The sequence below is a fragment of the Lissotriton vulgaris genome, chromosome 8 (genome assembly GCF_964263255.1).
Source record: "Lissotriton vulgaris chromosome 8, aLisVul1.2, whole genome shotgun sequence".
Taxonomy (NCBI): domain Eukaryota; kingdom Metazoa; phylum Chordata; class Amphibia; order Caudata; family Salamandridae; genus Lissotriton; species Lissotriton vulgaris.
The window spans coordinates 713,296,506-713,322,530 of NC_141696.1; the positions used below are offsets into that span (position 1 = coordinate 713,296,506).

The 26,025-nt window shown below is 42.6% G+C and overlaps 1 protein-coding gene across 4 annotated transcripts in view; it reads right to left on the reverse strand.

The window, feature by feature from the left end:
• Positions 1 to 26,025, reverse strand: part of MAP3K15 (mitogen-activated protein kinase kinase kinase 15) — a 1,281,486-nt gene that overhangs the window by 231,790 nt on the left and 1,023,671 nt on the right. For all 4 annotated transcript variants that reach the window (XM_086934586.1, XM_086934588.1, XM_086934587.1 and 1 more), the window contains exon 21: positions 14,296 to 14,476. In XM_086934586.1, the coding sequence (XP_086790712.1) occupies positions 14,296 to 14,476 (181 nt within the window). The remainder of the gene's footprint in view (positions 1 to 14,295; positions 14,477 to 26,025) is intronic.

Below are 26,025 nucleotides of genomic sequence, written 5' to 3' on the forward strand. Positions count from 1 at the left end.
TATATCTGACACATCAACATATATAACCATAGAGGAAAACCCTACCAAAGAATTAGCTAATACGCTAGAAAGTATCTTAAAGAAGTAGAACAAGGACCCATTATTGATGAAGACAATTTCTAACACAGTCTTACCCACAAACTCCTTGAATACATATACCATTCTATGCCTCTGCATGTTTGTGGAATGCACGTCTGGGGTGGGGGGGAAGCTGGGGTTTGTGCATTTCCACTGGGCAGTCTCACACAAAGGGAGCTGGGGTGTGCCTTGCATATCCAGATGTCCCAGCCAGGCTGATTTGTCTTCCTGAGCTAGAGTTAGAGGGAGGAGGTGACACCTGCCCCTGAATAGGGATATGCCTGTCCCCACACAAAGAGTTGCATACACCCTTTTAGTGTGCCTGACGCTAAGACCGGAAAGGGCAGGATCTTATTCACTACAAAGACTGACACTTATACTGAGAACACTTCTGGAACTGAGGACATTCTACCAAGAAGAAGAGCTGTTGTACTGTCAGGAAGGACTGCCACTTTGCTGCTTGCATCAACAGCGAAGCATCGATTGGAACCAGTGCATTTATCACCGATATTGACGTATCGCTGAGGCTTGCTCTGAAGTCATGGACACCACTCGCTGACTGTGCGACACAATGATCCTGACATAAAACGCATCCCCGACTTTGCTGACACAGTTCCTCCAAATCTCCGCTGCTGTGTGAGTCTCAGACACTGCATCGCCAACATTTACGTTACACCTTGCCTGCTCCGAAACATTCCAAGCCTTGTGTTGCTTGGTGGCAATGCATCTCCTACAGGCCAGCAGTACGACACAACATCTCGGCCCGATGAACAGCACTCTTGAAATTGACGCTTCAATGAAGTTGGCTGAAGTTGGCATCGCCTTCGACAGCGACACATCCCTTCTTTCTTCAATGTTTCATCCCGAGTTTCAACGCATTCAAGTTACTGTCAGCGGATCTGTGTGACTCTGTATGCGGCCGGTGCTCCGTAGCAGTCGGACTTAACTTTTGTATTTGCTCTTGTTAAGCATGACCAGATAGCCCTAGTTGGAGTTACTGATTACTAAGCTCTGCATTTTGATTTAATCTTGCAAATTTCATATCTTGACTTGTGTAAGGTGGATTTTTATTGTTTTGACCTTGATTTACTCAGATAAATATTGACTATTTTTATGAACTGGTGTGGAGTACTTTTGTGGTGTTTTCACTGTGTTACTCTGGGTGGGTACACAAATACTTTACAAATTGCCTCTTTAGTTTAGCCTGATTGTTTTGTTCCAAGCTACCAGAGGGTGAGCACAGCTAAACCTTTAGTGGGTATTACACCTATATTGACTAGGATTGTGGTTCCTGCTTGGACAGAGTGCATACCTCTGGCAACAGGAAACCCAATTTCTAACAAAGACTGTTATGTCCCTGAGTCTTCAAATCAGGAGGCTAGTCAGCTAGCCCGTGGAGTCACTCTGGGTTTAGTGATGGAGGTCCAGTCTTTTACATATTTAGAGAGCTGCAGGCAGTGGGGCAGCAAAGCAAGGCAGCAGTCTTCTATAGTAGCTATCTATCACAGGGGTAGTTCTTTTTGGCAGAGTGGTTCCTGGTCCAGATGTGTACTGAGTTGGTAGGGTCGGAGGTCCAGTACCTATACCCAGTTGCACCCTTGAAGAGGACGGACTTCAAAGAAGGGTATTTAAAGTATACAGAGGTACTTTCTTCCTGCCCTGGCTCCAAACTCACTACAGTGGGGTATGCAGCCCTTTGTGTGTGGAAAGGACACATCCTAATCAGGAGTAAGTGTGAGACTGTGCCCAACTCCTCCCTCACATCCTCCTAGGAGGATCCAAGAAGTCACACTCAGATTCCCTTTATGTGTGGCTGTCTAGAGGGAATGTACAAAGTCCAGCTGTCACCCAGCACAGCAAGTGATCTAAAACAGCCAGCAGACACCAAATGCCTTAGAGCAGGAAAAAGCCTAACTTTCTAAAAGTGTTAGTTTCAGAACAGTAACACCAAAGGATCACTGACATAATATAGAATGACAAAATATAGACTTACCAAAATATAGTCACCAAAATATAGAATGCCAAAATATCGAATTCCTATCTATAAACAGGTAAGTACAAAAATATCGAATCCAAAATATAGTCTGTAAAAAATATAGTCAGTCAAAATATCGAAATTTTTTAAATGTCTTAAAAGTAATATAAAATTAATGAAATAATAAATATAATTAACTAAAACATACTTAAAAATACTCAAATAACCTTAAAATTAAGATATAATTAATTTAAGTTATTAATAAAAAATGTACAATATTTTACCGTAGGATAGCAGGAGGGTAACATTTAATATTACCACTCCAGTGAGTGCAACAGTAGGGAAAGCGTTGGATAGCGTAGGGGTAAAAAATACTATTCCCACTCCAGTGAGTGCAACAGTAGGGAAAGCGTTGGATAGCGTAAGGGTAAAAATTACTTTTACCACTCCAGAGAGTGCAACAGTAGGGAAAGCGTTGGATAGCTTGAGGGTAAAAAATTACTATTCCCACTCCAGTGAGTGCAACAGTAGGGAAAGCGTTGGATAGCGTAGGGGTAAAAAATACTATTCCCACTCCAGAGAGTGCAACAGTAGGGAAGGCGTTGGATAGCATAGGGGTAAAAATTACTATTCCCACTCCAGAGAGTGCAACAGTAGGGAAAGCGTTGGATAGCATAAGGGTAAAAATTACTATTCCCACTCCAGAGAGTGCAACAGTCGGGAAAGCGTTGGATAGCGGGAGGGTAAAAATTACTTTTCAAACTCCAGAGCGTGCAACGGTAGGGAAAGCGTTGGATAGCGTAGGGGTAAGAATTACTATTCCCACTCCAGAGAGTGCAACAGTAGGGAAAGCGTTGGATATTGGAAGGGTATAAATTACTATTTCCACTCCAGAGAGTACAACAGTAGGGAAAGCATTGGATAGCGTACGGGTAAAAATGACTATTCCCACTCCAGAGAGTGCAACAGTAGGGAAAGCGTTGGATAGCGTAGGGGTAAAAAATACTATTCCCACTTCAGAGAGTGCAACAGTAGGGAAAGCGTTGGATAGCGGGAGGGTGAAAATTACTATTCCCACTCCAGTGAGTTTAACAGTAGGGAAAGTAATGATTTAATATATTATTAAAAATAAATTAAATATCAATACCAATAAAACATTAATTGACATTAATAACCAATTTAATATTATGTAATAATTAATTAGAAATACAACTACATATTAGTTATTAAAAATTAATAACCTATTCATAATTATTCAACAACGAATTAATTTTAAATACCAAAAACTAATTAATAATACAAATTAATACCAATTAAAAATTAACAGTAAATTAATTATCAATACACGAAAAGTATTTTTAATATGTAATTAATTGCAATTACATTACTTCCCACCCTATTCCCCTATAAACCCACATCCCACTACAGAAAATACATTAATACAATTATCATAATTATCAAATATTTAATTAATACAAAATAATTATCAATTCATAAAAATGTATTGCCAATTAATAGAAATTAATTACCAATTAAAAATTAATTAACAATAAATTTAAAATCAATACGAATAAATGAAAAAAAATATTTACTTCATTACAAATAAATTACTTCCCACCCTATTCCCCTATAAACCCACAACCCGCTACAGAAAATACATTTAGAAAATTAACATAATTAACAATTAATCAATTAATACAAATTAATTGGCAATTATTAAAAATTAATTACCAATTACAAAATAACAATAAATTCAAAATGAATACCAATAAATAAATAAAAATATTTAATTAATTACAATTAAATTACTTCCCACCCTATTCCCCTATAAACCCACAACCCGCTACAGAATTAAATTACGCAAAAATTAAATAACATAAAATTCATTACTTAAAATACATTAAACATACATTACAAAAATTAATATACACTTTTCACACATATACTAACATACAAAACACTTTAAAAAAATTGATAATATTAAAAAATCGATATATTTAATGCCTATATTGTATATTTCGATATTTTGACTTCTATATTTTGAAAATCGATATTACTTACCTTAAATTCGATATTTTTAACCACTATATTGTGTCCATTCGATATTTTGTCCATTCTATATTTTTACTTCGATATTATGTCCATTCTATATTTTGGAATAGATATTATGACTGTTTACCAACACCAAATTCTACTTTAACATTAAAGAGGATTTATCATTACCATTCCATAGTTACTAAACATGACAGATCTACCTTCTTTAAATTAGTAATTACAGCTCATTAAATAAAATAAGAAATGCCCATTTTAACCTGTGAGAGGGGTAGGCATCTCAGTAGTAAAACATGAGTTTGGGAGTTTTTCACTACCAGGACATGAAAAACTTACACACATGCCCTCCTATTAGTTAAAAGGAACACTGCTCTATGGACTACCTAGGGACCACCTTAGGAATGATTTATATGTAATTAAAGGGGATTTTTAAGGCTTGGCAAGGTGTATTAAATGCCAAGCCAACATGGCAGTATAAACTGCACACACCGGCTCTGGAATAGCAGGCCTGAGACATGCTTAAGGGCTACTTGAGTGGGTGGCACAAGCAGTGCTGCAGTCCCACTAGTAGCATTAAATCTACACATCTTGGTCACATGTAGTGGACTGTACTAGGGACTTAAAAGTAAACTAAATGCACCGTTTGTAAATAAATCAATTAAACCATGTTTAGGGGAGAGAGCACACACACTTTAGCACTGGTTAGCAGTGGTAAAGAACTCAGATTAAAGTCAAGAAAAAGAAATCAGAAAAAATATGAGGCAAGCAGGCAAAACGTTTGGGAAAGACCTCCCTTAGGCTGTCAGGTGTGTCCACAAACTAATACATTATTGTAGGCATTGATTGACTTATAGCAGGGGTTCCACCAGCAGTCAATCACTAGTTCTCCAACCTGTAAATGAGGAGGAGAAACCTTGGGATGTGTGGTTGTGAGCTCCACAGATTTGCCACTCTGCCAAACGTTAAACAACGCCCTAAATGTCTTCATAGAACTAGCTCACCCAATATCTGGTGAATTATAAATGATACTATTGACTATGGCCTTCCACCCGTGTTTTTCTGAAGGGATCCTTCACCATGTGGCTAGATTCAGTGTGTTATAAATCATTAAGGAACAGGTATTAGCCCTACTTCAGTCCTGTGACACTTTACTAGGCTTACCTGATTTTAAAAAAATGCTTAATAGCTACTTTCCCAATAACTACTTCACCAATAACTCAACATATTTATAAATGCTCACACACAGGCCTCATGGTGACCTAGCATCAATGGCCTCAGCATTCTGTTTTTTTCGTAGATAGGGATTTATGGATGATTTATATATAGCAATGCTTTAACATGGTAAATTTAACAACAAGAAAAACCATTGAAACAGTCTGTGTGAACCCTTAAAACATTTTTTAAATCTGGAAGATACTGATTTCTGTCTTAAGACCAGATTATGATCTTGGCGGGCAAGTAACTTCATCACAAGGGTGAAGGATTTCCCGACCGTTGAAATGTAAATCCACAGGACCCAATGGGATTTATATTTCGGAGGATGGGATATCCATCATGGTTGTGAGGGACTAATCCTTCTGCCAAGATCATAATCAGGCCCTTAGTTCTTCTCTATCCATGTTGCTATTTGATGAGGATTGTGTTGCTAACCCATCCTCCATTCACTAAAGTTAGCTCATCTTTTCTCTTTGCTGGGTACATTTTAACCCTGCGTTTTCTAAGCAGCACTAATGTTTTTTTTTACTCCGTTCTGTTTTATTTCCACTTAAAATGAATTTTTTACGCTGTTCAACGTCATTGGTTGACTCTGGAAATGGCGTAGATATTTGCATCTCTTGGTCTGACTTATGGAGCTTATGGAGGTTTTCTCCAGAGAAAAGACGGCCTTAATCCAAAAACAATCTGTAGTACGTCGTCTCAATAAAACGCCTTCACAGTATGCCGATGAATGGAGCTTTATTCTCAGCAACCACAACCCCCAATTATCCTCAATAGAACAGTGGAGATCAAATCCTCTCAAACATTCCATGTTCCACATGCAACTGTGCCTGACGTTGAAGGCATTGTTGACATCACCACACAACCTTTCATAAATCAAGCCCTCTATGTTAATTTATTTTGCTTTCTTTGGTTTAATAAACTCATTTTGTAAGGCACTTATGGAGTCTTAAAAAAAATACAGACACTTTCTATTTACCCACTTCTACATTCATCACCTGGAATTATTTTTTCACAAATGTTGTTCAGCAAAAACATACTTTCAAATTAAATACCTTGATTGTTCTTACCCATCTGTGTCCATCCCTTAGGATGGAACTTTAGGATTACTGACCTAAGGTTCGCTAACACTTCTTTATTTGAAATGTTTTCGAACCTTTTGTTCCAATAAAGTGAAAAGTTGCTTTCCCCTGTAGCATCATTTTCCTTTAAGTGTAACATCACATAATTTGCCAGCAACTGTGGGACTGATCTGTAAAAACATATTTTATACTCAAACTTTACTCCTACTAGGTTTCTTCCTACATTTTGATTGGATTTATATTCATGTGCTCCCAACTGTAATTTTTGTCAGCTGGTTAATTTGCCAGTTTATTGATTTTTAGGTGGTGAATTACTTTTTTCAATTTTTTTTCACCGGGATGAAATATTTTTACTGTGGGGAAACTCTCCCATCTTTGCACCAAGCGAATATGGCACTGAATGCATTGTTTTCTCACCCCATCTACCCACTTACTCCAATCTTTTGTGTAGTATTTTTTTTGTGGGGTTGGGGGGGCACTTGGGTGGGTAAAAAATCCAGTGAAAATATTTTGAACGCTCAAAAGCTTTGTGGGTGTTTACCACATTTCCGATGAACATTCTCCTGTCCCGCCCCAGGGAACACCCATGTTCCCTTCCCCATTACCCTTAACCCTGAACTCATTGCAGTGGAAAATATTTCATACTTGCTAATTCGCTGCTTCAAAGACACTATTTATATTTGTAAAATTCCACAAATGCTGATTCTGCAAATCAGGGTCTGTCATTATTTACATTCAATCCTAAGCCTATCAACTATGGTGGCTAAGAATCTTGTTTTTGCCATTGTTGATATTTTTGCAGTACTTTCTCATTCACAACCTGTTCCTTGCTTGGTTGTTTTCCCTCATTTAAAGTCTGAAATTAACTGTTTTTCAAATTTCAATACATCCCTAAAGAATTTACCCATTATCCCAACCCCTTACCATTACTTATCTTCTCTCCAGGGTGTGTGGCCTTGTATGGGTCAATTAAAATGGCATGCTGTACATCAACAGGTTTGTGTACCGACTGACAGTGATGTTGATTTTCCAAGTATTGATTCTATTAAACATTTTTGCTGCATCTTGTCAGTGATTAGGACCTTTTAACGTGGTCAGAGTCATAAGTATCAACTCTGAACTGAAACAATGCTTCTCAGTGGCCACCACTAGAGCTTGGAAGTTACGGCTCCAGAACTAAGAAAACACATCCCGCTCATGAGCTCCAAAAAGCATCTCAAAACAAACCTCTTCTGACAATTTCTAGGCGGACCCACACACATTTCCTCCTGGTGTGGCTCTGCTCCTCAGCATCCTGTCTCAGATTTTCTAAAAAATCGGGCAAAGCAGTACTGCATGAAAATACACAGTATTGCGTTGCTTGATGAGGAGACAATTGCCCAGCAATATATTTTCTCAAGAACAGCACTCTGACTCCGTCAGTGTCACTGTGATGCTAAAACTTGAAACATTTGAAATTGCAAACAAACTAGTGCTGACATTACTTTCCCACAAAACTGTTTATCAATCGTGGTCACGAAACTCAATTAGAGTGATCTCTTTTTATTTGCAATTTATATTTCATAATTGTTGGACTTGGCCCGTCTGGCAGGTATACCCCTGAACTTTTTGCCTTTTTAATGTTACCAAAGTATAGTGATTTCTGGTCTTTGCGCCCCTTGATACGGTGTCCCAGTGTAAAGTGTGTGCGCTCTCTGAGTGTGTGTGTGAGATTGGCCTGCCCTCCCATAGGAATGCATGGGGGATATGTGTGTCCATGGTAGTTCCTGTTATGTGGGGAGTGCAGGCTCGAGTTTGGTATGTGCGGACTCGTGTGATTAATTGCTGCACGATAATGTGTGCGGATTTATTGTGTCTAGTGTGGAAGTGCTACTTCGAGAAGTTGGCCTGTCTGTGCAATAAATGTGAATTGACTGTCTGGCTTGTGATTGGCTGGAGCTGGCTGGTGTGCCTGGCTCCAGTAGTCAGGATGGGTCTGCGCCGGTGGTAAATGGAGAGATCTGCATGTTGATGGCAGGGAGTAGTGCACCTGGGACCTAAATAGGGCTGGGCCTTCCATACACAATGCTGGCTCTGCCCCTGTGGTGCGACTGATGTCCCTAGCCTGTCCTGTGAATAGGGAGAGGGGCTGAGCAAAACAAAGTGCTCAAGAACGAGTTGCATCTGGTTCGCCCCTTGCCTGCACCTTTGACCACAAAGGAAATGTGTGTATAAAAAGAGGCTGTGACCTCATGTAAAATGTTCTTGTTTTCTACTTGAATCTACCAGGGGCGTGCTGCTGCTGGGGCCCAGGGGAAGGCTTGCCTCCCTGGGCCCTGCCCAGCCCCTGGATGCCTGATGGACTTTTCCTTGCCCTGGGACTACTTTCTGCTCCAGTTGCTCCTTTGGAGCTTTGCCTTTCCTCCCAGCTCCCAGAGAAGAGAAGGATCTTCTGCAGCATGGGAGCGTTTTATTTTACTTTGACAATGTCCCTGGGAGCACCGTTCTCCTTTTCCTTGTGCCCCTGTAAGAGGGAATCCCAAGCGTAGCGATTCCCCCATGGCTCCTTCATGGCAGGTGCCCAACCCGCATTTTCCATCCACTTACTTAATTATTTCTGGAGCGGGTGGCCACCCCGCTTATTTGTGCGCCTTAACGGGTGCCCACCCAGTTTCTACTTTTAGTTTGTACTTTGAGGGTGCCTACCCCTCGTTATTGCCCCCGACAAGAGATGCCGCCGCCGCTGCTAAACCGGAAGCCAGGCCAGCGCCCGCCTGACTGTGGGCGGGGCCTGGAGTGCGTCCCTTCCGCTTCCCCCCTCCCTGGGGGAAGCCATTGCCTGCCTTGCCGGTCTCCCGTGTCGAGAGGGAGACCGGAGATGCTGCCCGCCGCCAAAAAGAAGCTGGTGCTGCGTGGGGAGGCCGGGAGCCTACCCCGCCTCCCCGATTGGGCAGAAGACGTCCCGGGGCCTTGCGGGCTCCATTTATAAAGTCCCAGTCCCGAGATGGGGACCGGGTGAAGACCGGGTAAAGATCGGGTGAAGCGGGCGCCTTGTGAAGGCGGGGCTCCCATGAGGAGAGAGAGCCCCGCCAAGAGCTACCGCCGCCCGAGAGAGAGCCTTCCCCGACGGAGCCGGTGAGTAGGGCTCCGGGGGGAGGCGATGGAAGTGGTGCCAGTATGGGCACTGAGTCAAGAGCGGCTCCGGGTACTCAGTGGGCCGATCCCACAGTGGGGCATGCTTTCTTTATGAACCCGGTGTGGCTCCAAACAGGCCCTATTTGTTTAACGGAGCCTAGGTGGCTCCCCCACCCCCGTAAGTTTCCTGAGCCCGAGGTCTCCAGCGAGGGTGCCACAATTGTATGACTGTCCCAGAAGGGCCCCGAATTTCCTCCTCATTTCCGGAGCCGGTGCGCTCCTTGGGGGAACATGTTTCTGTTAGAGCCTGGAGGGCTCCAAAAATGCACTTCATTTCCAAAGCCCTCGTGGGACTCCATAGTTTGGTATAGGTACAAAAAGAGGAGAAATGGGCAATAACTACTCGGACAATGAGTAGAAGGTCCAGCAACAGCAAGTGCCTACAAATTCAGGAATTCAAAAGATGCTGTGCCGTTCCTGGATAAGGGGATTGAATATGAGTCACGTGATGTGGAGGATGTTGTTAGGGTTTAGAAGAATTACCCTTGGGCATCCATTTTGTTGAATGTAATGCCCTCACACACCTTTGCAGGTGTCATGCTTCATCATTTGGGCCTGCTCCTTGTTGGGTCGGCGGTGCAATACCCAACGGGTAGCGCCTCAAAGAGGGGCTCTTTAGCGGGGATAATGTTAGGTATAATGTATGCAGGGTAGGCGTTCCCATGCAAAAGCCATGTAGAATTGACGCAGTGAAATCGAAAACATTTCACTGCGTCACTCTACACCTTCACTGCATTAAAATCCCTACGCCTGCTCAGACCAGACGTAAGGAATGGCCCAGGGCTTTTTGAATGGGACTCACCCATCTATTGTGGCGCATTGCTGGATTGCGTACTCATGCAGTTATCACCTTTGCGGCAACAGATGCGTCAGAATTTCTGACGCATCTGTTAATCCTTGCGCCATGGAGCACTGTATTGTAAACAGTGCATCAATTTTGACAAGGACATTTGGTGCTGACGCAAGGAAACTGACGCATCTATGTAGATGTGTCAGTTCCTTGTAAATTTTTGCTGAAATTATACGGTACACATGGAAATAGCACAAGTTATTTAGCTTCCCATTGTTTGCTTCTTGTCTCATTAGGTGCTAGAATTCCACACAAAGGAAAGTCACACTATATTAGATATTCTGGCTCTAAGTGAATTCCTACTGGTGTTTCCACTGTTCTGGGCCGAACTAGCCATAATGACACCCGGCGTTTCCCTGGTGGGCTGCCAGGGTGGGGTATCTCGGCCCCTTGTAACTAAAGCTGCTTACAACCCCCCCCTCTCCACCCCCACCCCCCGGGGCTGGCCGAGCTCTTTGCCAGGGCCGATTTCGGTTCCCAGTCGGGCCCTGGCACTGTTTCAGCATTGCTACATTCACTTTGCCTGGGATTTGAACTATGTGAAGCAATGATATTTAAGGATCACTGACAGAGTATGGGAAACGGAAATATCATGCGGAATATTGAGGACCACAATATCAAGAATGTAAGTGGTTATAGGTAAGTATAGATTTACTATTTTTAACTCCACATCAATGTACCATCACAATATACATATCAAGTCTATAGATGTGGAATTATATATAGTAAAACTTTGCTTACCTGAAAAACCGTACCTTTACAATAGTTGTGTCCTCGATATTCTTGAAACTATATTTTGGTCCACAATATTTCAGTAATGCATTTGCATCAGTTTTCAGTGCAAAAATCATTTTGGCAGCGAAAGTTGATCAACATTGCCATTTGCGCCACTTTGCACTTTGCGTAGCACACTTTTGCATTGTGTGAACTGCTATATTGAAGTTTAGTAAATTTGAGTCCCTGATCATTGCCTTGTTCGAGCCTTGTTTAGAACTGTTAACTCATTGCCAAGCAGGCTTTATGTATTTCCATGTTTCATATAAAGTGCTCTAATACCACATAGTCCAGGTGCTCTATTTTAGAATATTAAATACATAAATATTAAAAGGAATACATCTGTGTTGGTGTGCAGTTTTTCAGCTTCGTACTTGAAGCAAGATCTTTGCTGGAAAAAATCTTAACTTCACAGACATTATAGACACAAATGTAAAGTGTTTTCGTACACACACTGAAAAGATGTAAACTTTGCATGCAAAATTATGGATCTGCACATTTGTATGTTTTGCAGAGTGAGTAAAAACTACCGCTTCCTCACCTGTGTGGAATTTTCAGTAGATGTAAGTGGTGATATGGGTTGCGGAAAATTTTGCTCCTGAGGAAGTGGTCCACATAAATGAGGCGAACACCAACTTAGTCATAACTTAGGGGTTATCTGCCAGCACATGAAATACTTTTTTCTCACTTCCTTGCACACAACTTCCTAATTGATAACCCAAGAATAAGGAGTCAAAATAATTATGCAAAGGCGACTTTACATCTCCATTTCCTATAGGGATGTGGGAAGAGAAACTCCTCCTGCAGAATCTTATTTTCCGTATGAAGAAAGAAATTAAAAAATGTGACCTGTTAATTTACCACTACTGAGCCTCTGAGGAGTTTCCAGGATATAGACCAGGGCCGGACTGGGAACCGAAACCGGCCCTGGCAAAGTACTCGGCCGGCCTCCCCCCCCTACCCCCCCCCTCCCCAGGGGGTGGATTGGGGTGCGACCGTGCTCTTTGCCAGGGCCGGTTTTCGCCGATTTTGTTACAGGGCCGTTTTTGCAGCTTTGCTGCAAAAATCGGCCCTGTAACAAAATCGGCCCCCAGGGGTCCAAAACCGGCGCCACCCATGCGGCGGACCGGGGGATTGCCCGGTGCCCGCAACGGCCAGTCCGGGCCTGATATAGACATTTGATTATCTAATGTTAGGGAATACACCTGTAGATCAGAGAAGGGGAAAAAACGACTTTCCTACGGTAAGCCTTGTGCTTCAGTGAAAGGGAGTCTAAATCTCTGCAAGTCATAGGCGTATGCCAATTACTGCAACATTTCCAGCATCTTTGTAATTTGGGTTGTGGAAAAACTTGAATGGTTATGGAAAAAATTATGTATGAATTATTATAAAATGTGAATGTTGAGTACTCCATTAACCACTTAACCGGGGGGGTCATTCCCCCACGGTGCGGGGGGGAAGGGGCCACCCGCGGCGCCGCGGTGCTCATGATGAGCCCAGCTTGTCATGAGGCACAGTGCAGCTGTGCTCATGACGAGCTGGGCTCGTCATGACTCCGCCCACTCCCGTAGAATGTCCGCACAGGCGTGGGATTCGCCGCACGGGGGAGTGGCGCGGACATTATGACGAGCCCAGCTCAGCTCCACTGTGCCTCATGACGAGCTGGGCTCGTCATCAGCAGGCCAGGGGTTAAAGACAATAGAGCAGCAGCGGTTCATATAAACTGATATACGCCCGCTGCTATCAACATTTTAATGCCCTAATACACAGCCTCTTGGAAATTCATTAATTAGGCAGAGGAAAGCAAAAGGGAAAGGCCATGCGGGTGGACACATGCAACCTTCACCAATCCTTCCTCCGGTAGCTTAGTGTCACTGGGGCTTCAGAAGGAGGGAAGGTGAATGCTGCTCAGCTCCTGGTTCTCCCTGGCTTGGCTAATCTACAAAAAGCAGTTCAACCAAGCCGTGGAGATCCAGGGTCTGAATTACACCCCCTTTCATAGCTCTTGCAGTGAGAGCTGTGGCTCTGCGCTTGACTGTTAACTGTGCAACCATCTCAGCAAGATCTGTGAACAAAGGCTTCAGGAGTTAAAACCCCCCTCTGGCTCTGAAAGACCTTTGTTTTCAAATTAGAACATTCTGCCCTCAAGGCGCGGAATGTTCTAATAGCTTTGTAGCCCGCCGTAGATGGGCTATACCGGCTATTAAAGGCCCACTCCCTTGTTAAAGTCCCTCGCCTTTGGCTCAGGCATTTTACGCTGGAGCAGGCCTTTAATGTTCAGTATAGCCAGCCCTGGCGGGCTATAATGAACATATGTTTCAGTGGGAGAATATCAATCTCAGTGCTTAATTTGAACCAGTGGATTCTTGTGCTTGACACCAGAACTAAATTGTCAACATTGGCACTTCTGACAGTTGCCACATAGTGGTGCTGTCCGTCTAATTTAGAGACAAGCACAACTACAGTTGTTTATCTATTTAATATACATTAAAAATTACTAATAGCTGCTTCTAAAGCCTTTCATATAGCTTTAGGAGGCTGGAAAAGTCAGAATTGTCATATTTGTAGGAGTGTGGAAGTTAGTTGTGTTGTTAGTGTAATTGGTAGCACTGACAGCGCCAATGGGAGGTGCAAGTGGAAGTGGCCTCCTGATGAGGGCACTGTCACTTATGTTTTTTTACAAATTAAGCACTGAACAAGCTGCAGTTGTAGCTAAGCATTTCGTCATGCATTTCATAGGCCTGATTCCAAATTAGGTGGTTCATTTTGATCCCTGTGCAAACCCATGTTTGTAGTGGAATTAATTCTGACATTTGCTGCACTGCTATATTTTATAAGTGAATATTGTAAGTTCACAAATTTCAAAATGTATCATCTTAAAATCATGCGTTTTATTCTAATATATATGGAATTTGGTGTGGAAAATACCAATTTCTACATGGAATTCCAAATGTTCAAGTGGAAAATACACTACAAGAGGGATTTACCCCCTGTGAGATGGCATTTGATGGTAAATACCCCACGCTTTCATGTTCCACTTGGAATCAAGCTTTATGATTTATAAATATACCACACATATCTAAACCACCTACCTTAATAAATTTGAAATTTGAGACTTTGTAGTAGGACTTTCAGAGATCGATCTCTTTGTTTTCTCAAAAAATAGCTCCTGCTTTGGATCTGAATCAGGCGAAATGGACCCATGCTCACTGCTACTGCTGCCAATAAGCTCTCCATGCATGGGTAAAGGGAGAGACGAACTGCGACTATAATCTGTCAGTAAACAATCATATATGTCATCAGTACAAATGAATCAGTGATTTATTGAAACAAAATGCAGCATTAATACCTGTTTATCTATCCTTCTTGTACAGTTATTTTGCATATCATACCACACTGTAATTTAAGCACAACCCTTTAAACAGAATTAAAAAAAAGTTAAATTTAAGCTTAAAAACAAGATTAAAAAAAACATGATGTAATCTGTCAGCAAGATGTTACATTTTCTAGAGGGATGATGTTATATAAGAAATCCAGAGAAAAACAGGACACGCCAAAGGTAAAATTACGCCTAAACTTTACACTGAGTGCACAACTTGACAACTCACAGAATGGATGCAAATCAATAGAAGCGTACTTCTATGCTCAAGTGATAATAAAATTCCAGACAAAAGACTTTAATGCAACAGATAAGAAGTGACTGTCATGAACAGTGACACTCCACCATCACCACCTTTTGATCCACAACAGCTCATGTTTTCTCAAAGTAAATAAACACAATACTCCAAAATGGAAACAACAGTATATACTAAAGATTAAAATAAGAAAAGTGTATTGGAAAGCCAGTATTAAATATTATCTTTTCTTCACACTGCTACTCTACATGTGTGAGCTTCAAGTCAGACCCACACCTATCACACTACTGTGAATCATATTATCTATCACATCTCCACACTGCGAAGTACCTCCAGCCAGGTCTGCATCCTTAGCCTTAACTTTTACGCATTACACTTAGAGACTTATTACGAGTTTGGCAGTCTTCCAATGGGACCGCCACTGTGGCAGCCTTGGGAAGACCACCAAATACATAGTGAGCCCTCTTGGCAGATTGTGACTTTAATCCAGTGTGGGAGGGCACTGCGTCAGCGTTCTCATGACGGCTGGCGTGTTAGGCTCATAGGAGAGTCTCAAAAGCATTCCGCAGTTGTGAGATTACCTGTAGCACGTTCCTGTATGGTGTGGCACGCACCATGTTATTCATGCCACACTGTGCAGGAACAAGGGTGCAGTTCCAGGGGAGCCCAACATGTTTCCCTCGCATGAACCCCAGGGCCAGATTCGTCTAGGGGCCCTGTTAGGGCCCCATAACCTGCATGTCCGCCACCCTTTTCATGCCGAGGTGCCCATCTTCAAAAGGGCGGTGGATATGCTGGTTATAATATGCTCTGCGGTGCCGGCTTTGGCACGGTCAGCATATTCAGTCCCTTTGCAGACCGCCGTCACAGCAGGATCATTGATCCCGGTGAAGGTGGCAGACTTGTGGTGGTCCCACCACCGCAATTGTAATATGGCGGACGGGTGGTGGTGGTAATACCGGCACAGCTAATATGGCTGTCCCAGGACTGCGGTACTTGTAATAAGGCCCTAAGTACTCGAGAATTATTGTTTCACTTTCAATTAATTTCCCCTCACTTACTCATTTATCCCAGGCCTCTGAAACTTACTCCATTCCTTGTCATTAAATGGTGTGTCTTCCTAATACAACATTCTTTTTTTCATCAAACTAAGTGTTGTACTTCACATGCTTGACCCTATTTTTCTACACAGCATAACTGCTTTTTCCTACTAGGCCAGTCGTTCTGTTACCCTATAATCCATCTGTGCTAGAAAGCATTCACAATTGGAAACACCCTCTAAATAATCCAAAAGGAGAACCATCCACAATAGAGTGAGACATTTTGTAGCAGTAAAATGTAGGCTCCACCCTTATACGTCACAGAAGTGCAATTATATATGTGCACTTGGCATTACATTTGCTATGTGCTTTAACAATATTACCGTGTGACACATTTGAATAGATAGTTGAAATGTATTCACAGTAGAACTTAGAGATGTATAAATGTCTACACTAATGTCCAACATAACATGAATCGTATTCTTTACTCATGTTTTAGATTTACACTTCAAGTTACATTTATTTAAATAAATATGCATTCCTTTATTCGTGTTTTGCAGTTTATCAGAAGTTATGTATGTGCATGTATTATCATAGAAATCAAGTACACATTAAATGCTTAGTTAAAGTTAGCCTGACTAAAAGCCTTGCTTTGAAATGTATTTTGCTCTTTCAGTTGTACTTTTCAGGAGTATTGTTGTCTGTATTAGTTTCCTCATAGTATGGCCAGAGAAGAGAAATATTGGAAATAATTCGAAGACCTAATGAGCAGATGAAGCCTACTATTCATCATGCATCAGAAACAAAGGGATGATCAAGGTTGCAGTAACTGTCCAAGTTCTTGGGATGGGAAAGTCTGGTAATGTTTCAAATGTACAACATGAGGTTAGAGATGATTGATGCCTGGAGGGGTGAGAAGAGATATGTCTGTTGCTGATGTCTCTGTGTGTTTTAATTAATGTACACACTGTTACGAGTTAGAGCAGATTTCCTTGGATTTTGAGGGGTACAGACCCCTCTGCTTCCTTTATTTCTGCAACAGTAAAGCTTTATAGTAAACGCTTACTGACATTCTGAAAGACTTCTACTGGAATCAGCACTATGCTGACACCTTCTCGCATTTCCGAATTTCCTTAACTCCTTAATTGCTGCCGTCGGCCAATGGCCGACGGCAGCACTACCTGCCCAGTGCTGCCGTCGGCCATTGGCCACGGTTAAAGGGTTAAAACCCCACTCTAGAAACCATCCTTATTCTAAAACGTAGAACCTTGTTTAGATGACTTTTGAGGTTAGTTGTGCTTCTAGGAGATATCGGAGGTTCTTTATAGAACACCTATTTCTCTTTCTTCTTTTCTGTTTTGTCATGGCTGTGAGTATTTCATATATTATCTTCCTGAGACTGAACATACAGCGAGATTTCAGTTTATCAACTGTAATCCTGTATTGTTTTAATAATCTTTTAATATTCGTATATGTTGGTTTGATCATTAATTTGCAATAAACCATTTATCTTTCATCGCTGATTCCTGATCCTTAATGTGTGGCCAAATGAGCTTCACAGAGATTGTAATGTTTTATTATTGTTAACTCCCATGTTATCTAAGTCATCCTAAAAAGACACATCAGAGAAGAAATTTTAAATCACGCTCCTGCATGCTCTCAGTTTCATGGTAAGGCCATAACAAAAATCTAACTGATGCAATAAATAGTTACTACAGACAATACATGATCACCCTGTTAACTCTAACTACAAATACATTGACTTGGGGGTGATATGATGTTGCCCTGCTCTGTTTAATACCACATACTGCAAAGAACTGCTCCATTTTCATGGATGTGAAGTGCCCTCCATTTTCAGATATTAGCTCAGCAGGAAACACCTTCCTAGCAAAAACATCTGTAAGCAATTTAATAAGGATGTATGACGGTACGACGCGGGCTATTACCACGCGTATCATTACAACGCAAGTCGTTACCACGACTTGCGCTGTAGGGTGCGGACTTAGGAATAGTTTAATTTACTATTCCAACACCAGTCCCCGTGGATAGTAGGGAAGGTGTTGGAATAGTAAATAGTAAATTAACTATTCCTTGTCCTTGAGCGCCCTCTAGCGCAAGTCGTGGTTACGACTTGCGTTGTAAGAGACGCGTCGTAATGGTAGCGCGGGGTAACATCCGTGTCGTAAAGGATGTTCCCCATTTAATAACTATCTGGTACTGAAACAAAATATATCTGCACCCACTTGGTCAAATAATCTACTAACATAATTACATATTTTGTTCTATCAGGGGGGATATGATGAAATGGGCCTACGAAATCAGAGGCAAGTTTCATGCTTGGCCTTGCTAGAACCTCATAAATCACGTGGAGAGAAGCACAAGGAGTGAGATCAAGGTCCAGTACCCATGCTCCTCAGTAAGGGAATTTATAAACCGAATGGGGTAACTGTTACTATGTGATAAAGAGATGAAGAAAGGTTGGAGGCGAGGTGAATCTTCCTTATTGGGAAGAGATGCCCTCACACACCCATGTGGGTGTCATGCTTCATCATCTGGATTTTTGCTCCTCGTTGGGCCGGCGCTGCCATGCCCAATGGGCCCCGCGAGAGAGATCTTTGGTGGAGATCTTTTTATGTATATCAGCTTGATGATGCGTTCAGTGATAGTGAAAGGTCGTGCAGGTGATCTAAAGTGACCTAAGAAGTATCCAGCAAACACATTTATTCAGGGGTCCCTCTGGTAGGACCTCTAGAGGACACAACACGGGTATCATGGTCACTAGATCTGTGTCACTGCTGCAACACTGCAAGCATCCATAGACAGCTGCTGGCCATCATCTACACCTTACTGTCAACAACAAAAAACAGATAATATGGGTCACTGCTTAGAGCTGTATGTACCCTGCAGGCCATGGGCCAAGCTCTGGCAAATGTGACCCAGACATACATCCGCCTCAGTTGTGTATATTGAGCACCTTTAAAATTGAAAAATAATAACAAACTCATTTCAAGCACAATGAAATGGCAAGAATATGAAAGCAAACACTATGATTAAGATGCATATTACAACAGTTCCTATTTCAAAAACATTAAAATGTTGGGGGATTCATTGAAGGCACTGGAGTTGCTAAGGGCCAATAATTATAATTAATATTATATGATAAAAATAAAACTTTCCTAAGATGTCCAGGAATGATTGATAGCTATTGAGGGCCTGATTCTCAAAAAGCGCCAATCTAAGGGGCAAACTAACAAGGCCAGGTGATAATTATCGCTAAGCGCACTTAGCGCTAGGATAATTATCGCCGGCCAACTCTGAATTTTATCACGGAGATAGCATGCTTTCAGCAACGCTTATCCCCAAAGCGATAAAATTCAGAGTGCAAGCTGCCAATTGTGAGATTATCGCTGGAAATACAGCGATAATCCCACAAGGTTGGGCGATAGCTTGCTGATAGGGATAGACATACTTAGCCATGATATCCACCTTACATAGGATATCATGGCTAAGTCAGAAAAATACCAGACGTGAAAAAGCAGCATTTACCGCGGTTAGCACTGTTTTTTTTTTTATCACTAACAGGGTTAGCGATATCCTTGATAATAGGAGAAATGTCGCTTAACGACAATTCTCCAAGTATTTTACTCTGGACGCCCCGGGGAAGCGTAGAGTGAAAGGGTGTTAACATGCAAAGTTGCGTGTTAGCACCCTGTTGCTGATACGGCTCTAGTTTTATCTCTGCTTCGTTGGCTTTTACATCCAAAAAAGCAGAGATAAAGGACTTGTTAATATGCCCCTAAGTGAGTAGATATATGTCTACTCTTCTTTTATTGTAACGTTGTATTTGCATTGACCAAACCAAAAACTCCTGACTTGCAAATTATGGCCTTCGGAGGTTTCAGTGAAAATCAATTCTCTTGATTTCAACTTTTTTTACGAAAGTGGTGGAAGATTATTTTTTGTTCTCACCAGTAGCTTTTACCTCTGGCGCGAATTGCGAATTGGACCCTTTTGTTAATTCATTTTGTAGCTATTTAATACATTAACACATATTCGAGATACTTTCTCTTGGTAAAGGAGGACACCTAATGGCGTAATTTTAGAATGCACTGCTAAAAAAGTACACTTTCAAAGGCTTGCAATTATTTTCGTCCTGCTCTAGAGGAAACGGAGCACTCACTGGGTCAATAGAAGTGCTTTTTTATTCCCCAACAGACGCGTTTTGGCATCACTGCCTTTTTCAATGTTGGTATTACGCTCAGAATCTCATGTAAGCGTGTTTAGAAAAGACCAACTTCCATTGGTTGATTTTACATCAGATCGGGTTGCCTCTAATAGGCTATCGTGCATGGCAGCCATTACAGAGTATGTTTTTACATTCCTTGCTTTTCCATTTTAGCGTTGTTAGTGCAGATGTTGCCGCTTAAGTAGCAATATGTGCATGGTAAGTAACAGCTGCGGTTGTAAAGTTCATCGCACATAGACTCTCTGATGTTCATTACCCCAATGTTTATAAGGAATGGTCTTACTTGCGAAAATTCATACACGTCATGTCCCTCATTGCCGCATTTGCGAATATTTTAGAGGAGACCTGAAGGCTTTGATTATAGTAAAAAGAGGGACCCCACTGTCATGTAGTTGTAGGTGCAATCATCAGAGAATCACATGACACCAAAGAAGGTTAGTTACTTTCTTTATTTCTTTCGTAGTGTCAGCGTGGCTCAGCACGTCTGTCCTCGTCCTCGGTCTGCAGTCGTCTGTCCACTTCCTGTCCCCTACAGGATGTTGTGTTCAGTGACCTGGTCACTGCCCTGTGACCCACAGGGTCCTAGTGCCCTACGTCAGTGGTCACTACATCTCCTCCCTTGTCACAAACAAACGTCTTTGTCACATGCGCAACCTCTTGGTACATTATCCACGTAGTGATGGGGAAAAAGAGAAAAAGAGAGAGAGAGAGAGAGGGAGAGAGAGAGAGAGAGAGAGAGAGAGAGAGAGATATTCTCTACATTTCTTCGTCTAATCTTCTTGGCTTCTTGCACACTCTGCTTGGTCTTTGTTCTCTGTTAAGTCCTTGTCCTCCGTTTTCCACTTTCAGTGATATTGTCTCTCTGCTAGTTCCTTGCTCTCTTTCTTCCACCTTTGGTGATGTTGTCACTGGTTCTTCCACTTTCACTTTGAGCTCCTTGAAGTGGGAACTTTTCTTGTTATTCTTTGATGTTCTGATGCTGCAGTCACCATTGATCCTTTTACGTTGGTCACAACTAGCGGATCTTTTGAAAATGGACTATCTGACTTCCGTTGTTGTTTCTGTCTCACCACCACCAGATCTCCTTCATTTAGCTGGTGTTCAGATGCATTTCTCCTTTTGTCAGCATATTCTTTCATTTTTTTCTTTGCTTGATGATCTTTTTCTGCAATGTCGCTTCTATTCGTGCTTGCTTTTGCATCTATTTGAGACAGTCTTGTTTTGCTTGATCTTCCCAGTACCAGTTCCGCTGGGCATCTACCAGTGGAGCTGTGAGGGGTGTTTCTATAGTCTCTCAGCACTTGACAAAGTGCTTGTCCAATTGATATCTGTGTCAATTTTGCTCGCTGGATGGCTTTCTTGATAGTCCCCATAAACCGTTCTGCCATTCCATTGGCCTGTGGCCACAGGGGAGTTATTTTCCGATGCTTCATCCCCAAGTATTCCATGAATCTACGGAATTCCTCTCCAGAAAATGGAGGGCCATTGTCTGTTTTTAATGTTTGTGGTGAGCCCCAGGCGGCAAATATGTCGTCTAGCGCTGGTAATGTGGCACTTGCTGATGTTGACAATACTTCTCTCACTATTGGAAACCTTGAAAATTCGTCGATGACCACTAGCAGGTATTTTCCAGTCTCTAATGGTCCATAGAAATCTGCTGCCAACTCGGTCCATACTGCTGGTGGCAATTCTGAAATCTTCAATGGTGCTGGCTTGGCAGGTGGTCCTGTCACTTGACAGATATGACAGTGTGATACTTCTTCTTCCACCATGTTGTCCAGTCCTGGGAATCATACTTTTTCTCTCAACATCTTCTTTGTCGCTACAATGCCTCGATGTGGTTTGTGAGCTAGTTCAACTGTTCTCTTTCTCAGGCGATGCGGTATTACAATTCTTGAGCCTCTCATCAGGATTCCGTTTTCGGTTTCAGACAGCTCTTCACTTATCTTTTTGAAGGCTAGCAGTTCTTCTTTTATGACCCCTTTTCCTGCAGGACTGTTACTGTTAATGCGTCTCCATCTCTGCTGCTGCACTACCGTCCCAATTGCTTTCATTGTCGGATCTCTTTTTGTTTCTCGCTCTAGTTCTGCACTTGTTATTGATGCCAGAGTGTTCTGTTTTAGAATGAAGTTTAGATATTCTTCTGCCATGGTGGTGCCACCTTTTTGATGGGGAAGCGGGTGTCGTGACATATAATCCGCTGGGTTTTGGTCTTTCCCGGGCTTGTGGACAATCTTGAAATTGTAGTCCATCAGTCTGATCCCCCATCTTTCAATTCTTGGTGGTATTTTGGCGTTCGGGTTTCCGTAGATGGTCACTAGTGCTTGGTGGTCTGTTACTATCGTGAATTGCTTTCCATATATGAACATGTGATAGTGCTCACATGCCCATACTACTGCCAAACTCTCTTTTTCTGGTTGAGAGTATGTTCTCTCAATGTCCGACAGACTCTTGCTTCCGTATGCTACTATCTGTCGAGGTGAGTCTTTTCCAGGCTTGTGTTGTGCTAGTATTGCGCCAAGACCTACCGGGCTGGCGTCTACTGTCAATTCGGTGCATAGGCTCGGGTCAAAATATGCCAGGTGGTCTACTGCCGTTACTGATGCCCTTATTTCTTCGAAAGCCTTGCGGCATTCTGTGGTCCATTCGAATGTTTGGCCCTGTTTCGTTAGTTCTCGCAGTGGGGTGCTCACCGTCGCAAAGTCCTTTATGTATCGCGCACAATAGCTGGCGAGGCCGAGGAATGAGCGCACTTTAGCGACATCTTTTGGTTCTTTTGCCTTTTCGAGGGTGTCTACTTTACTGTGATCTGGTCTCATCCCTTTCTTCGAAAAGATGTGTCAGAAGAACACTAGTTCTTCTCTTCCCAGTTCACATTTCTTCTCATTTACTGTTAGGCCCACATCTACCAGCTGTGAGCATACTTCCCTCAATGCTTTATCTTGTTCTTCATCCGATTTGCCAAATACCAGGATATCATCACTGTAGTTCAAGCTATTTTTGATTGGTCTAATGATCTGCCTGATCGTTTCCTGGAAAATCTCCGCTGCTGACGATATTCCAAAACTTAATTGTTTGTAGCGAAATAGGCCTAGATGTGTTGAGAAGGTCGTTATGTATCTTGATTGCTGGTCTAGCTCCAGTTGGTGGTATCCCTTGCATAAGTCTAGCTTGGAGAATTTTCTCATTCCCGTCAGGCAACTTATCATGTCATCTAGATGCGGCCCCGGATGTCGTTCTCGTTCAATAGCTGTGTTGGGGATTCTCATGTCCACACATATCCTAATCTGTGTGGTGTCCTTTTTTGGTACAGCCTCTATTGGGGACACCCATGGCGTTGGCCCTTTGGCTGGCTCAATGATGTCTTGTTCTAGTAGTGCCTTTATTTCTTCTTCCACCTGAGGTTGTAGATGGATGGGTACCCTTCGGTGATGCTGGGCGACTGGTCTGACTGATTCATTTATGTGCAGAGTGATTTGTCGTCCTTTCAGCTTTCCAAGTCCTTTCGTTAACTTCGGGTACTCTTGTAATATGTTCTCTCTGTCCGACACATGATACATCATCTTTAGTAGGCCCATGATTTTCGCTGTTACATTTCTTAGTAAACATGGTGCGGGAATGTCTCCTCGTAGCACATGGATTTCCTCAGTGAGGGTCTTGCCCTTCTGTGTCATGGTGTCCGTGAATTTTCCCATGTTTGTTACTGGATTTTGTGCACCCCAGGTAAACACTCTTATATTTGATGGCTGTAGCGGTGGTTTTCTCTTCATTTTGTCATATTCTGTGGCGCACATAATGTTACACGTGGCCCCACTGTCCAGCACAAATTCCGTTTGGTGAGGTCCTACGTCGATGGTCACCCAGTCCGTCTTCTTTATTGATTTCCTATCCACTAATCTGATGTGCTCTTCCTCATACCGTTCGTCTGTGGACATGAGGTATAGGCGTCCCACCTTCCCTGCTGTTTCTTCTTCTTCTTCTTCCTCTCCCGACTCCAACGACGAGCTCCTGGTGGTCGCTTCCATGTGCCGTACGTGTCTGTTTGTTGTTGTTCTTGGTCTCCCTGGCCTTCCCCGTTCATTTTTGAATTGCATTCCTTGGCACATGGTGGCAAAATGGTTGCTTCTGTTACATTTTCTGCATGTTTGACCGAATGCTGGGCAGGTTCCTCGGTGTGGAAACTCCAGTCCGCATCTGTAGCATTGGGACCCTTGTTTCTTTGTCACTTGTTCCTTTGATCCTCTCTTCCAATTCCCAGTTCTGCTTGTGTCCGTCATTCTGTGGACTTGCTCTTCTCTTCGGTCCATCTGTCTTGTGTGCACCATTGCCCTTGCTTCCGCTCTCGCTAGATCTAGAATCTTTTCTAGAGTGATAGGTTCTTTTAGTAGTCTTGTGCGAAATTCTGTGTCACGACAGCCTTCTATCAGTCTTAGGCGAATGGCCTGTTCATTGTCATATTTTTCGAATTCGCAGTGAGCTACTAGTTTTCTCAGCCTTGTTGCAAAATCGTCCATTGACTCTTCCGGCTGTTGAAATGCTATGTTGAAGCTGTATCTTTCAAAGTCGATGTTTCTTTGAGGGTCGAACTTGTTTGTTAGACATTTTATTAGTTTTTTGTATGTTTCTGTTTCGCTCTTTGGGAGTGTTATCAGGAGGTCATCCACTTCATCCCCCACTAGATTTAGAAATAGTCCTAGGTACTTTCCTTATACTACATCTGTCGCATCCATGTTTCGCTCAAACTTCACAATCCACTTTTCCCATCTTATTCCCACTTGTGGCTCTGATACACTGAAAGGCATTGGTCTGCGATATTGTGCACTTTGCTTTGTTTCAGGCATTTTGCTTTCTTTTCTTTTGTTGCCTTTGTATTTCTTTTATTTCTGATCTTTTTGTTACTTTCTTATTGTTTCTCTTCTTATTTTATGTTTTATTACTTGTTATTTCTTGTTGTAGGGGATCTCTCTTTGTTTTCTACCCCTTTATTCTTCTATTTTCCTTGTTTTCTGCTCCTTTTCGTTTTTGCCTGCCCTTACAATGGCTGCCCTGTATCTTCTCTTGTTATTTTCTGTTTTGTCCCAGTTAAAATGGCCGCCCGTGTTCCAGTGAGATTTCGCGATCGAAATCTCGCTTTTCCTGACTTTAAGATGGCCGCCGCGTTATTGCTGTGTTCCCATTGGCTTTCCTGCCTGATCTTAAGATGGCCACCGAGGTTTGCCAACTCTCGCGAGACTTCGCTCTTAAATCTTCGAGCGCGATAGCCTCGCGCTTCTGCTCGGCACTAGCGCTGCTCCTGGGCGCTTCTTACCGCGCTTTGTTGCTTCTCGTTGGACGCTGATCGGGGTGGGCTCCCGTGTAGATCCTTGCGTCTCCTTGTTGCTCGCACGATGTTTTCTCTACACGACGGATATTTCACACGTGTCGTGGTAATCGTTTCTCCCTCATCGCCAGATGTCATGTAGTTGTAGGTGCAATCATCAGAGAATCACAGGACACCAAAGAAGGTTAGTTACTTTCATTATTTCTTTCGTAGTGTCAGCGTGGCTCAGCACGTCTGTCCTCGTCCTCGGTCTGCAGTCGTCTGTCCACTTCCTGTCCCCTACAGGATGTCGTGTCCAGTGACCTGGTCACTGCCCTGTGACCCACAGGGTCCTAGTGCCCTACGTCAGTGGTCACTACACCCACCAGGGCAAGAAAGCATATTTTTTTATTTATGTTTGCATTGAAATGCAACAAAGCTGCAAATCCGCTGCTAACATTTTTTTTTTAAAGAAAACAAGCACAGACTCCCGTACACGACTTGAATTAAGCCCCTGGGAGGGCCAGGCCCTGGCGGCATTTTTTAAAAGAATGAGGGGGTGCTAGAGCCTCACTTATAAGGCTCATTGAACCCCGGGGACC